This window comes from Penaeus chinensis, chromosome 36 (genome assembly GCF_019202785.1).
Source record: "Penaeus chinensis breed Huanghai No. 1 chromosome 36, ASM1920278v2, whole genome shotgun sequence".
In the NCBI taxonomy this organism is placed as follows: domain Eukaryota; kingdom Metazoa; phylum Arthropoda; class Malacostraca; order Decapoda; family Penaeidae; genus Penaeus; species Penaeus chinensis.
This window is the reverse complement of record NC_061854.1, coordinates 30,564,905-30,580,740: the sequence shown is the minus strand read 5'-3', so window position 1 is coordinate 30,580,740 and position 15,836 is coordinate 30,564,905. Positions and strand designations below refer to the sequence as shown.

Sequence of the window (15,836 nt, the reverse complement as noted above, 5' to 3'; positions counted from 1 at the left end):
TTGTATTTTTACGAAGCTAGATAAATGTATCTTCATCCATCCCGCATGTAGTTAAAACTTACCTAGAGACGGTCTTATGCATACTATTTTGAAGATTTGGGTACTTGAGCGCTGTCCACGTAGCAGACGAAACAGAACAAACTTTTCGGAATTTATTCCTCTAATTACGGCGCATTTGACCTCATAATTAGCGTGCAGAAGCAGCTGTTCGTGTTGGTAAGCTATTTCTAGATCACTGGCGTTACACGGAAGAGAGTCAAGTCATGTAAGGGTGTGTTATGGGTGTAGGAGTGGTGGGAATTACAGAAGAATAACAGGTGTTGATAGTGAGTTCCCTTCAGCTGATTGTGACATCTCTGACTTATTATTTATCTTATTATCGTATCATACTATATTGTGACATTTTCTACTTACACTTTGTATGTACAGTGTACTTTTTGTGTTTGCGAGACGTGTCATGTATGATCAGGTTTAATTAATAACTTATTTTGACAATACAATTTATGTCTCGTGTGTTATTGCTGCAGGAAAATAAGGGAAACAAATTCTATTTTGGTGGGTTTGTCTTGTTTATATGTATTGTGGAAACATTTTTGAGGACTGGACGATATGTGTCTTTTGTATGTCATTGCTGTGGTGTCCTTGGTTTAGTTGCAAGTCTCCTTGGTAATGTTGTGGAAAATCTTTAGTGGATGACGATCAGGAAAGAATATAGAAGACAGATGATTTTACAGATTTGCATTGCTGTTTTGTAAGGTAGTAGTAGTTTTAGGAATCGAGTTTGTTTTCTTATCTTTGTGGTTCTGTGTAGCTGTTTCTTTTCCTTGCTGATATTGCAAATTAGAAAAGAAATTGTTATATTCTGTGATTTATTTTCTCATTGCATGGTATGTGCACACTGGAGAGCTATTTTGTATTGGTGCAGTTTTATTCAGCTGTCACACAAGGTATGCTTTGTACTTTATAAAATTGATAAAGAGCAGAAATCAAAGACAGTTTTCTTTTGTAACATTTCCATTCTGAATTGGAACTAGTGAAGTTATTGGATACAGAAGAGAGAGAGAGAATCCATATCTGGTCAGAACTAGAGATTTAAAAGATATCCCTACCAAAACTGATGCACACAGGCACACCAGGCATTATGCATCTGCACCTTCAAGTTCTCATAGAAAAGTACCATACTGTGTTGCCTGATTTCAGGGGAGAGGTAGAAGCCTCCTAATATAAAAGGAGAAATCTGTGGCTTGCAGCAAATTTACATGAAAGGATGTTTGGTGTCTTCCAACTTCATCTTTGTAGGCAGCTGTCCTTAGTGAAGTATATGGCAAAAAGGATATTACTGAAATGTATGTTAGGATGCAGTCGGCTTAATGTTTATGAATGTCAACATGAAAATAATATATTTTTATAGTCATTACAATTGGCTTTCACATTAAATGTTGAATTGTGTATAAATCTATGAACCTTAGAAACCTATAATTCTCAATAATATGCACAAAAGGTTATTATGAAAAAAAAATCAAACTATTAAACTTTTAATAACAGTTGTCCTTTGGATTAATGAAGTACAAATTACTATTATTTCAATCATACATAAAAATGGTGGTTGGTACACTCCTAACAAATGCTTTCCAGTGAGGCTTATCATAATGTATATACTATTTAAGTTTGTTTTTTTTATTATGTTATGCAGTATATTGTTTCCTGTTGAAATACCCATAAGGTGATAAATGGAAAAAGTTTGTAAGTGATGAAGAAAAGTGTATTAGTCATTTATATAGAGAAAACAAGAAAATAAAAACTGTTGGTGATAAGGATTTTAAACATAAGAAGAAAAAGTAAAAGATTAAAAGGCTAAAGTGTTACTGATAAGATTTTCCCAGTAGGAATTACTTGTGTCAGCAGGGAACGTAGATAATGTAGTCAGGCTTTAGTATACAGTAATGACTTAGTTTGATCTTAAGATACCATATAAGATTTATTTTAATAAAGAAAAAAAACTATGCAGTATAAAGTAAAGTGAGAATGAGACAGACCAGATTAACTTTTTTTTTATAATTACCTTTTTATTATTTATTAGCTTTTTATTTTGTAATATTTGAAGCTTTACTTCTAGCCTATGTAAGTGTATAAAGGTTAGTTAATTATGATTTACCCTCTCCTTTAGAATTTAATTTTTGGAAAAAATGTGTTTAGCAGGACTGCATATAGTTATTGATAAGACTAGAAAACTCGTAATGGCTGGCAAATTTTTTTTTTTTTTTTTTTTTTTTTTTTTTGTAAATATGTTGGTTGTTTTCTCTCCAAATCCTCTTACAGCTGAATCTGGTCTGGTCTGAATCTGGAGACCAGTGTGATAGTGTTGCAAAATAGAGCTCAGACAGGATATTGTTTGATAATGATTTGGTAAGGGGGGGGGGGGGGGTGTTTACGAGTTTTATCTTGCTAGACTGTAAATGGTTTCTTGACAGGTGATGACTAGGAGGCTTTGCTGATTAATGCAAGGCCAGTAGCAGGCTTGTGGGTGTCTGTCTGTTAAGCTAGCAACATTGATTTTGGTAGTAATAGGGATACATACTAGAGCTACATTTTACACACTAGAGCTACATTTATAGTTTGATGATACCCTAAGAACAGTCAAATAAATATGCCTTGTCTCTTTCATTGGTATCTCCTTGAAATATAGTATATCAGGCGTAATGTTGTGGGGCAAATAAGACTGAAGGCTTGTTTATCAGGTGTAGTTAAATAAAGTACAATTAGAGATTACTGCTGTTTTGATATGTTTTAGGCCCTTGTAGTAGATCTGTAATTTCTTAAATTTCAAGTCTGCATTTCCAATATAGTGCTAGAAGTTGGTGGTGCCCTGTAGAGTACTTGTATGTCTAAGTAGTCTAAGTGTGTGCTTATATTGACCAATGGTTAATTGAGGACTGGTGTATGTTTTTAAATTTAGACACATGTCCACAAGCACCTGCAAACCCACACCCACACCCACACCCACACCCACACCCACACCCACACCCACACCCACACCCACAGCTACACCCACACCAACACCAACACCAACACCTACACCTACATTCATACTCATGCTCATACTCACACCCACACCCGCACCCACACCCACACCCACACCCACACCCGCACCCGCACCCGCACCCGCACCCGCACCCACACCCACACCCACACCCACACCCACACCCACACCTGCACCCACACCCACACCCACACCCGCACCCACACCCACACCCACACCCACACCCACACCCACAGCTACACCCACACCAACACCAACACCAACACCAACACCAACACCTACACCTACATTCATACTCATGCTCATACTCACACCCACACCCACACCCACACTTGCACCCACACCCACACCCACACCCACACCCGCACCCACATCCACACCCACACCCACACCCACACCCACACCCACATCCACACCCACACCCACACCTACACCCGCACCCACACCCACACCCACACCCACACCCACTCTCACACCCACACTCACACCCACACTATATACTGTACTGATATAATTCCTGTCTGACCCTTTCAGTGTGTGTGAGCCAACATGGCTCCAGTGAAGAGGCCTCATGTCGTGTGTTGAGATATTTGGGTTCGTGTTGAATGAGACGCTGTGTCGCACCAGCAGGAAAAGGAAGCACGACCCAGTCATGTTTTCAAGGATATCAGACGCACTGCAGGCTGCAGCTGATGTGGTATGAGTTTGGAGTACATGATATAATAGATTTTTTTTTTTTTTAATATAGTTAAATGAGTAAGGGTAACTGTTTTTTTTTTTAATATAAAAATCTAGATATTGAAATGTTTCTTAATATAATGTAATATCAAATATTGATATTGTATGGTGACATCTAGAATAATGATATGCATGCCATTTATCCTGAGGTTGCTCCACCATGTCCACGTGTTGAAGACCTACGCTACCACTGGACGCAGCTGTCAATTATTTGCCAGAGATGTCAGCACAACGAGGGTCAGACACCAGCCATCGAGGAGACGCACGTCCCAAGACACTTGACACAGATGCTCAAGGTACAAAAGATGTATTGATTCTGGCAGAAGGGGTAACTTCACAGAACATACTCAAGATGAAGAAATAGACTTTGCCTTTCACTTTTTGTATCGATGTAGTATCTCACAGTATTCTTTGTTCTTTTGTTTGGCAATATTTCTTCACTTGATGTTTGGTTCAAGTCTCTCTTTTCAATCTTTTGTCTTTTTTTTCTGAGGTGCTGTATATACTATATGTTTTATGTGTATGCCCTTTTTCTTTAAGATTATGTGGGATTTTCATGATTTCATTAGTTTCTTTTTTGTTTGTTGCATCTTTTTCTCTTTCATTAATTTTAGATCTTCTTTTATTCACATCCATCTTTTTCATTGTATTATTGATAGTGTCTCTTTTGTTTTTTAAAAAAGAAAGTAAAAGAATTTCAAATTGATTTTTACGAAACCCGTTCCCTACTTCCAGATGTTGGTGGCTGAAGAGAGGGAGCAACGTGTGGGTGGGCCACTGAGTCCCTGCATGGAATATCTTGTACAGGAGAAAGTGCTTGCCACCTTAGCCTCCCATGCCAGGGCCGATCGTCCTCTTGGGATCCGACAGCATGCATATGTTTTCCTGGTTGGGGTGCTGAACCATCTCCACCATTCTCACCTGCATCATGGCCCTGTGCACAAACCACTTCAGGTATGTAGAAAAAAATGTTATCTATTCCTCTTATCTGATCATGGCATAGAAATATAACTGAATAAGATGAATAACCCATTTATTTTGTTATACATGTAGGACAGTGAATATAAATGTATACAGTAAGTAAAGGCTTAGTTGTCTTAGAGGGCTATCACATGAGGACAGATGTTCTAGAATACAATCTTGTCACTTTTTATTGTGAATTTCTAGCTATGCAGACTGTGTATGATGAAGGTTTGATATTTTTATTCCTGAAAGTTAATTTTGTTTGTTACTTTAATTTTTGCAGGTGATGGTGAAAGCTAGCTGTGAAATGAGAGCATCACCCTATGAGCATGAAGAGATGGAATTCCTTTCTACTCTTTGTGAAAAAATTCGACAGGATAGTAGTATCATCCTCTTGTACATTCAGGTACATTTGCTTTTTCTGTATTCATTTGAAAACCAACTGGTAATTATATTTTCTTCCTTTCCATGTAGTATCTCCCCTTTGTTTTTTGTAACATCATTCTGAATCTTCCCCTCAGCCAATAGCAATAACTGGAGGAGTCCCCAGTGGATTCACACCAGATGACAGCTTCCCTCCAACCCCTACACATGAAGTTGCAAATGGCACATCTGCTGATGAACAGAATTCATCAGCTGGACAGAAATCACAACCAAAATTTCCTCTTGTTGATGCCCTATTGAACATGTGTCATAGTGCAGTAAGTACAGTGAATTCATGATTTGATGATATATTTAGTACAGATTTATGATTACAAATAGTGATACTGTGAGTATATCCAGCTCATTTTAATATCTTGTCTTTGATCCCCCAGGATTCTCGCATCTCCTCTATGGCTCATGACTGCCTTGTGTCAGTGGCCAGTATTAGACAAGGACACAGTAGTTCAACAATAGCAAGACATACCCTCCTCCCTCACTACTTGGCATCACGACTGGTTACTGCATCTGATGCTATTCCTAAGGATACAGAGCCAGCCTTGATAGAGGACATTCCACTAACAGAGAAAAGCAAGTCAGTGTGATGGGAAAGTTTGTTAATATGTAGGATAGTGTATAATCCCTATATAGCATAATTTATATGTGCTGATTTTTTAATAGAAGGGGATATATCTATGTACACCTAAAAACTTGAAGGAAATTATGGAAGGAAATTGAAGGAAAAGGCCTCAGGCTTAATTATCTTAGAATATTATCACACACAAATTTCAATCTATACTCTTCATATAATGTGTACTTCCTATTAACAAGTGATTGCAAATCCTTTGTAGACCTGTCTAGGCTATCTTCAAAATCCTTTTATTTTATAACTGTACACTATTTAGCAAATTTTGAACATGATCACATATGATCATTATCCATGAAAAAATAAGCAGGATAAGGGCATATAAAGCTTAGCACTAGCTCCTCAAGTTCCCCAGATAGTGCACGTAGGCCTGGTCAAAAGGGAATAAATCCCTGAGTCTGGTTCTATAGTCAGTGTTATTATTTAATTCTTTCTTATAATCCTGATATTGATTTGAGAAGCTGTATATACTTTGACTATGTTTCCCATACACATCCACAGCTACATTTGCATTTGCTTGTGCAGTTACATTCACTTCCATTTCCACATTCACACCGACATCTACATTCTTACCCTTGCTTGTCTCCACATTTACTTTGGCATCCGTATTCTCTATGAAGGATTCTGTTCAGGTGTTAGGTTAATAGATTTTTTGATAAGCTGTCTACACTTGTTAGGTGAAATCCACATCTATATTTAATTCAATTTTTGTTATGCACACAAGCATCCACATCAACATTGATGTAGACATTGATATTGACATTGACATTTATATTTGCACTCACAATCAATATGTATTCAGAATCAAATTCACATCCACACTCATATTCAAATTCACAATAATATTTGCATTCGCATTCACTTTCACTTCAACACCTAGTTCCAAATTTACATTCACATCTAAATTTACATCTTCATATACATTAACATCCATATCCTGATCCACATCCACATACAGATCCATATCCATATCTCTTTACAGTCACATGTTTATCCACATCTTCATCAATATTCACACCTACACATATATTCACATCAGCATTCACATTCACATTTCACATGCCACATTAATATTCATTCCTACGCCCATATCTGTATACATTCACATCCTTATTTACATCCACATCTTTCTCTACATCCACATGCAAATTCATATGCACACCAGTATCTGCTTCCACATTCACACCAAGACCTACATCTACATTCATACCCATATATGGGTCTGCATTCATGTCTTTTTTCTAGATCCACATGCACATCAGTATTTTTTTTTTTTTTTTTTTTAGTGGAGATGCAAAATTTTCCAGTTGTAAACAGACTGTGGCAGTGTTATCAGTCATTATCAGATATATGTTCAACAAAGATGGTTTGTATTCTAGAGGAGAGGCCTTGGAAGGGAGTGATAGTGAAGAGGAAGATGATGTGGGAGAATTCCCAGGGAGAATAGAAGTGATTGCCTTCTTAAATTGGCTAACATTCTGTGATAAGGTGAGAGGTGCAATATATAAGTTAAATGTATTTAGGTGTTTTGATGGGGGATGAATGGCATTGTCTAATACTTTTTTATATATCATTTGTATGGAAATATGTAAATTATTATTATATATATAATTTTTTTTACAGTTTGTGGGTGCATGCGATGGCACTTTAGGTTCAAGTATCTGCAGCACCATAAGAGAGGTGTTCTTAGAAGGTGTCCTACGTGGAATGTTAAATAATGAAGATGAGGATACAGTATCTCTTTACCTGGCAATCACAGCCAAAATCATCACCTCTATTTCATCACCACTCCTTGTTAACAGTTAGTTTTATCATGATGTAGATGTTGTTTATGTATGCAAATGTTTAATATTTTGTATTTTTGATAATTTTTACAAGAGTTAGTAGATTTCATTAAAAAGTTGCTGGGACTGGAAAGCATTTGCTTTACTGTAATTAGTTTTAGAATATTAACATCATGTATTCCACAAGGTACAATATCTTGGTTGAGTGAAGATAGTGTGGAGTTGGAAGGAGATGAATGTGCCATGAGACACCATGTGATGAAGCTGTGTCAGCAACCCCCTCACCACTTACAAATACAGGCCCTCAGATTGCTGCAGGTTAGTTGATAATTTCTGATTTGATTACATCCAAACTGCATTTTCTCTTGATGGTGCACCTTGGCATTTATGAGCTTGATGATTTTAATCCATTAAATCTGGAGGCTTCATGGCAATCACATAAACCAAAATATGGGTATTAGGCTCTTGTGAGTGGTTGCTCTGATGGGTTTGGGGCTTGTAGGCTGGGTGCATACAAATGCACATGTGCAGTGACATCACTCTGTGCCTCCCCTTTGCAATGATATATATATATATATATATATATATATATATATATATATATATATGTATGTATGTATGTATATATATATATATATATATATATATATATAAATATATAAAAGGTTGATTATATGGAGAAAATTATATAGATAGATTGATATGTATGTATGTATGTATTTATGTATGATCGTATGAAAATATTAAAATAATGTTAGTTCATTGATTCAATTCATAATTAATTGATTATTGCATGCTAAATAGTCCAAATTATCTTTTGGCAAAGAATATGATGGATGATATTGATCAGTATTTGATTTATAATGGTAATATTAGAGAGATCAATGTGAAACCTCCATTTTATTTTAATTAGTTACACCATCTACAAGCAATTAGCATATAAAACCCTGTTTTGATATCAGGAACATTTTCGACTCCTGGGAATGCTAAACAACAAATAAGTGTGTTTTCTTGTACACTTTCTTGATCAGGTTATGATAGAGAAACCAGGCAGCATGGCAGTACAATCCTTGGTGCTGAACTATGTCATGACGCGAGGCTATCATGACTCTTCTGCCGCTGAACATCAACAAAGCTCATGGTCAGATGAAGAAGATGAAAGATACAAACATAGAGAAGGTACATTAGATTTTTTCCTTTTCCTTTTAATTATAGGACTTTTTTTTATTGCAATATAGGTAAATATAGTCCCATTTTTATTCTTAGCTAGTTGTTTAAAAAAAGTTAACCTTATATTGTCTTTGTTTAATGTCTGGCCCAAAATGGTATATTCAGCTGATCAGAAATAGATAACTAAGAGGATATGGTTCTTGTACCATGAATATATATTTTTTAATATTTAGAAAAAATGAGAATTGGTTAAGTGCATTCTGCTTGAATAGAAGTTCGTTGCTTAATTTTTTAAAAACTTCAGAAGTAAAAGTTTTGAGACATTTTAAAGGAGCTGGTGGTTCTTTTCGTAACTTGCACTAACATATAAGGCAATGATTAGAAAAGACAAAAAAAGAAATAATAATTTTTGGAAGGAATCAGATTCAAGCTTTGCTAATAACAAAATAGGGGATAATTACATCAAATTGAGCTTTTCAAATATGTATACATATACACATGATTAGATGTTTTAATTTCAAGTTCCTTACAAGCAAATAATTGAGTAACATTTTCATTCTTTTTGCCTTGTTGTCATCAGAAACTTCTTCAGAAACTAACCATAGTTGTGTAAAGCATAATCAAACTGATGGTGTACACACAGGCGAGACATCTCCAGGATCTGTACCCATCAGTAGGACTTTGGCTCCTACTAACATTAACAAAATTGTCAAAAGGTGAGTATTTTGGGTACTGTGATCCTTACAGAACACATAATACTGGTTTGTTAAGATTGTCATAAGGCATTTGGATTTGTCATACATATTTTCTAAACCTTAAGAGTGAATTTACATTTGTTTTTCATAATATCTTTGGATCCAACTTAAAAAAATTACTAATACTATTAATGCATTGTACAATGAGTCTGACTTAACAGCTATTAAGCACGTGATATTATATGTAAGTTAAAGGGATGGCTTTCTGCCGGGTAACTGTTTTTAATTTGTTCATTATTATTGGTGCATCTTGAGTTCTTTTTGGTGGGGAGTGATGAAAAATGTTATGTATCACTCAACTAATTATGTCAAGTAGGACCATACTGAGTAAACTGAATTACTCACTGAATAATGCTTCATGCAACATAATACATTTCTAAAATCAGTTGTCCTTTGTAAGTAAAGTTCTTGGATTAGGTATTAGTGTTCATTCAAAATAATTATGTTTTTATCTTCATATGTTCAGGTTTTTGATGGTTGTACCTGAAGAATTGCGCTCTACCAACAAAGATGACTTTGAGAGCTACATGGCAGATGCTGAACGGCAGTATAGAGATGTGTGTCGGGTAAGTCCTGTACTGAAGGATAAATTTATGTCTTTTATTTAAAAAATTGTATTTAAAGTTATCTATCTAGTAACGTGTTCATTGCAAACCTCTAAGATGCAGTTTTCTTTTCAAATTAAAGAAGGATAGAAAGAAGAAAAAACAAAAGATGGTATCAAAAATAAATGCATTCTTGAGTGCTAAAGACATAAGACTCATGAATGTGATGCTTTAATGCTATAAAGTGAATATACTCTACTGAACTAATAGTATTACTGATCTAATGAACACATTAAGTACTGAATGACAGTCAAATTCATATGTACCTTTTAGAATACTTACCAAAGTAATGATTTAAGCTCATTAGATGAAAGGGGGAATGCTTATTTGTGCCAACTCCTATTTACTCCTGACACTATCTATCAGCTCTACAAAGTTTAGGTGACATACTTAGCTATTGTTTAAATGAGAAATCCACAGAGATCAAGAAAATAATAGGAGAAAGTTCAGTTGGTATCTACAGTTACAAGCCAAGAAAACAAAAACATAATTGTATTGGGGAACCCCCAGGTTGCTAAGGGCAGTAACACAAAACGTAACTTCAAAGACAATTAAGCTTCATATCATAGGGTGCATGATGATTTTTAATGATACTCCAAATTACTTATAAAAATCTGGTGGAGTTTAGTGATTAACTCCCCTTTAAATCATTTGTTAAAGTGAAATGTCTTATAAGTAAGCATCATTGCTGCAATTAGTATGAATGCCAGTGTACAAGAAAATAAGCATGGAAGATGATCTGGGAGTTATAGAGCACATTTTGACTCAGGCATTTAATTCCTTTCAGTCTTGTGTCTCCTTCGGCTGGCCACGAGAGGCAGTGACACCTGAGTGTCCATCTGACTCCTCCTCCACTGCTTCCCGTGAATCTCGACCTGAAGCAGAAGGGAGCAGCTTTTATGAGGGTCCTCTCTTGCGCATGCTAATGGACTTCCTGGAACACTTACCTGATCAGGTAGGCTTAAAATTGCTGACTTAGAGTCAGCATCCTCATTCAAGTAGGTGATGATTCCAGTGGCTCAAAGCATTTGCTTTATATTTAGAGATCTGTGTGTATACACACACACACACACACACACACACACACACACACACACACACACACACACACACACACACACACACACACACACACACACACACACACACACACACACACACACACACACACACACACACACACACACATACATACATACATACACACACACACACAGACACACACACACACACACACACACACACACACACACACACACACATATACACACACACACACTCACACTCACACTCACACTCACACTCACACTCACACTCACACTCACACTCACACTCACACTCACACTCACACTCACACTCACTCACTCACTCACTCACTCACTCACTCACTCACTCACTCACTCACTCACTCACTCACTCACTCACACTCACACTCACACACACACTTACACTCTCACATTCACACTCACATTCACTCACGCACATGCACACCCACGCACATGCACACCCACACCCACACCCACACCCACACCCACACCCACACCCACACCCACACCCACACCCACACCCACACCCACACCCACACCCACACCCACACCCACACCCATACCCATATCCACACCCATATCCACACCCACACCCACACCCACACCCAAGACCTATAAATAAAGTATTTAAGAACAAGATAAAGCTGCTGAAATTAGCAATACATACATATATATATATATATATATATATATATATATATATATATAGTGACTAAACATAATGAAAAAAACACTAAAATATATAACTTTCATAGCACCTGGAAAACAAATGTAGGAAAGAATATGATTAATAACCATGTTAACACCAGGAGTGCAAGTTAACATTCACTGATTAGTGTGGTTTTGTTTTGTTAATTAGGTTTACTTGAAGATGACTACAGAGATACGTAAGATACCGAGGAGTCAATAACTATGTGTACCTCACCTCTTTTATCCCTTTCCTTGATTTTTTTTTATTGAAAGAATTTAGTTTCATTACTTTTATTAATATTGATAATGTTATAATGATGATACTAAATAGGTAAAATCAGGTACAACTGGTAACTTATTTCTTAGTAAGTTCTTGTGAAGCCATCCATGTGTAAGCAAAATTACTCAAACAACACCACTTGGCACTTTTGGGTTAACATGTTAGTGATTACATATCTAAGCTTCTCTAAAGATATGAAGTTGTTGTGGATATTGTTAGTAATGTAATGGTATACAGATTAATAATACATATTTTAAAATTAAACTCCAGTACATATTTTTGTGATTAAGGTATTATATTGATGTTATATATCATAGGCTTTAACTATGCTGTTATAGTGTATGAAAAATATTTTTTCATCTAGTAGAGAAAGTTGTTATGAATTTAACTGAAGTCATTATTGTAAATATTTATATTATGAACACATTTTTATCTTTTAAGGAAAAACTAATTATGATGTTGATGATAAAAGAGGTCACAGTATCACCATTCCAGTAACAGTTATTTATGACACTGCATTTTAACAGGACTATGACATCAATCTCCAAGTGACCTCATTAGTGGCTACCTTAGCTCTCCTTCCACACCCACACCTGCACGAATACCTCCTCAACCCAACGGTAACACTGTCAGAAGGTGTGAGAACCCCCTGCACTGTATTATCTTCTGTGGTATCCAAGATCCATCAGCCGATAGTAGAACGTGAAGATTATGTTGATCACTTGAAGGTTACCAGGTACCAGCTCCTTGGAACTATGGAAGAGTTTGATTTTGAGTAAGTCCCTTTTCTGTGTTTGGTGTTGTGAAAGGTATTTCTTTATTATACTGATTATTTGGTATAATGTGTAAGTTGGTTCTCTTTTGCCTTAGTCTTAGAGATAAAGGTTTGCTGTGTTAGGACTCATTTTGTGTTAATGATATACATTTTTTGTAGTTGTTTTATAATTATAATTACTTCTGCACTTTTTTTTACACTATTTCAAAATAAGAGAACATGAAATATACTGCCATGAATCTGTTTCTGTTTCGGTTATCACAAAATATATTTGGATTGGATAGACATTTAAACTCAAAGTTGTAAAGAGGTAATTACTCTACATTTTTTTACTATATGAAAAATTATTTATATAAAAAAAGAAAAAAACAATCCAAATGACAGGACCATCATGTCATGAAAAAAATTTGGCTTGAGTAAACATGCCATCATGGGAAAATTTGGGTGTGGGCTGGGGTGATGTGACTTACGAGCATTTAGGCTGAAGGTTGGAGAGACAGGAAAGACTTGCCACGAGAGCACAAAGCTCTTGGACGGTGGCATTTAGGAAGGGGCTTTTCACTATTCCTATTGATAAACAAGTGTGGAATGTACTGTCTGTGAGCCATGACTGGAAGAATTCCAGCTCCAGGGAGTATGCTCTTTCCATATTCAGGATCATGTTACTGTCTGCTGTGATTGGCAGCACAGGTTGTATAACAGAAAGTTGAATATTACAAAAAAAAGATAATTACACAAATAAAAAAATGTTACTTATTGTTGTTATTATTGCACTGATTATAGTCTGTGCATGGAAAACATTCTATTACCATCTGAATAAAGAAAATCAAATGACAGTTTTAGGCAAGGGAAAATAATAAAAAAGCTAAAAATTTTGCAGAAAAAGAGAAAATAAAATTGCAAAGGGGATGCATGGAGTCTTTTCACTGCACATGAGTGTTCGTTTGTGCCCAGCTTACAAGCTGCCCACCCGTCAGAGTGGTGTTCTAGTAAGCCTAAGGCCTGTATTATAGACCACATGATGGCAGTGGATCATCTGGATCCAACAGATTAAGATACCTTTGCTGCTTAGATTTAAATGGATGAGATTTTAGGGTTGCAGTTTTATTTAATAATAAATGTTTTACTGATTCCTTTCAGAAATTCTGTATAAAAATTAACACATCTTCATTTTTATTCCTCACAGAAGAGATGATGATGACCGCAAATTTGAAGCTTTAATTGTGATTGAAGAATTTACCAAGGAACTAGCATCCATAGCATATGCCAAATACAGAACAGAATGTAACGGATAAAGTAAGTACCTGGTGCCACTGATGATTGAAAAGCAGAAGACCTAGACTCTTCATTAGCTTTTGATATAGTTTATGTGATAAAGAAAATGGTCAAGTGATCTTATATTTTTCTCGAAATCTTGGGGCATTGCTGAGGACATTTGGTGACATGATATGGTGTTGGTCCTGAGACACTAGTATGTATGGTTTGGAGCTGCTTTGTTTTACTTCTTTTTAAACAGCTTTTGATTTGTGACCGTATGCAACTGCAGCTTAAAAATGCAAGCTGCAGTTGAGGGAATAAGCCTGATTATAATAGTTGATAACAAAATAATTTGCTCCTTTATGTAAATTATAAAGATGAGTTTGATATTTTCCAAATAGTGAGATGGAACTATGTATTTGGAGCTAGTTCTTATATAAAAATACTAATTCATTGATATCAGGATATTAAAAAGTAGATTCTAAGTTTGCTTTAGAATAAATGGCTCATTTACATAACTCTGTTCTTTGATGATACATCCTGTTTGCTTCTGAATATTATAATTACTATCTTTTGTCTAGATCAGGTTTCTCTACTGTACTTCATTATATATATATATATATATATATATATCCTATGTATTTATTATAATTATTTTTTACTAAAACAACAAATAGCAGCTGACATTAGCTGTAAGATGTATTATTTCCTTATGAAAAGCAACTGAAGTTTAAATCCTTATTCTAGTGTAATTGTTTAGGAAGAGCAATATTATTGCCTTGTAGGCTTTCTGCTCATATCTCTTAGGGATTTCTTGTGTTCCATTTAGGTGCTTCACGCACAAATCATGGTGCAGTCCATTATCTTTTTAAAAAATGGTATAAGTTCAGTTTATATAAAACTCATCTATATATACATATGTGCATAGGTGTTTGTATGCATTTATGTGTGTGTGTGCATGTGCATGTATGTTTGTGGCCATAGACATGGGTATGTGGGTGTGTATGCAGGTGCATGTGGGTACATATGCAAATGTTTATTTTTGTATACATAGATATATATGAGCCTTGTGATATGTATTTATGTATGCATGTATATATCAGTTTATATATCTATATGTATGTAGTTAAGTATGTATATGTATATGTATATGTATGTCTGTGTCTATATATATATATATTTATATATTTATATATTTATATATTTATATATATATATATATATATATATATATATATGTATATATGTATATATTTATATATAAAAACACACACACACACACACACACACACACACACACACACACACACACACACACACACACACACACACACACACACACACACACACACACACACACACATATACATATTTGTTTGAATGTATGTATGTATGTATGTATGTATCTATGTATGTATGTATTCAGGCATGTATATGCATATGTACATGGTATTTCAAATTATGATTTATGTGTAGGCCTATGCTTTTAAACTTTCAAAGAGTTTAAAGTTATTGATTTATTAATGTTCAGTTGCATGTTGTATGCCATGTTATTATCATATGATTCACCTTCATTGCTTAACTTTTTATTGATTTTTCTTGTGTTTACATTCCTGTTTATCTTCCATACCTTTTCTCTGTGTCACATATTTACAATCTCCTTCAAA

The 15,836-nt window shown here is 35.3% G+C and overlaps 1 protein-coding gene across 2 annotated transcripts; it reads left to right on the top strand.

Annotated features, from left to right (window-relative positions):
- The first annotated feature begins 47 nt into the window (after positions 1 to 47).
- On the top strand, positions 48 to 15,192 carry LOC125044713 (FHF complex subunit HOOK interacting protein 2A-like). 2 transcript variants are annotated; one of them, XM_047641587.1, is made up of 16 exons: positions 48 to 216; positions 3,575 to 3,737; positions 3,928 to 4,074; positions 4,514 to 4,732; positions 5,025 to 5,147; positions 5,263 to 5,442; positions 5,557 to 5,756; positions 7,187 to 7,295; positions 7,431 to 7,608; positions 7,779 to 7,909; positions 8,623 to 8,770; positions 9,342 to 9,477; positions 9,983 to 10,082; positions 10,909 to 11,076; positions 12,665 to 12,912; positions 14,099 to 15,192. In XM_047641587.1, the coding sequence occupies exons 2-16, from the start codon at positions 3,612 to 3,614 to the stop codon at positions 14,205 to 14,207; spliced, it is 2,322 nt and encodes a 773-aa protein (XP_047497543.1). In that variant the 5' UTR covers positions 48 to 216; positions 3,575 to 3,611; the 3' UTR covers positions 14,208 to 15,192. The 2 variants fall into 2 exon arrangements, with proteins under 2 accessions (XP_047497543.1, XP_047497545.1); XM_047641589.1 differs by having other exon boundaries at positions 55 to 216; positions 9,405 to 9,477.
- Positions 15,193 to 15,836: the final 644 nt, after the last annotated feature.

What these genes read in the sequence shown, in the direction of transcription:
- LOC125044713 (XM_047641587.1), top strand. Translation starts at nt 3,612, where the DNA reads ATGTCGTGTGTTGAGATATTTGGGTTCGTGTTGAATGAGACGCTGTGT. An exon ending in ATCACCACTCCTTGTTAACA is followed by an intron (nt 7,609 to 7,778) that starts GTTAGTTTTATC and finishes GTATTCCACAAG; the next exon opens with GTACAATATCTTGGTTGAGT. An exon ending in AAGATACAAACATAGAGAAG is followed by an intron (nt 8,771 to 9,341) that starts GTACATTAGATT and finishes TGTTGTCATCAG; the next exon opens with AAACTTCTTCAGAAACTAAC.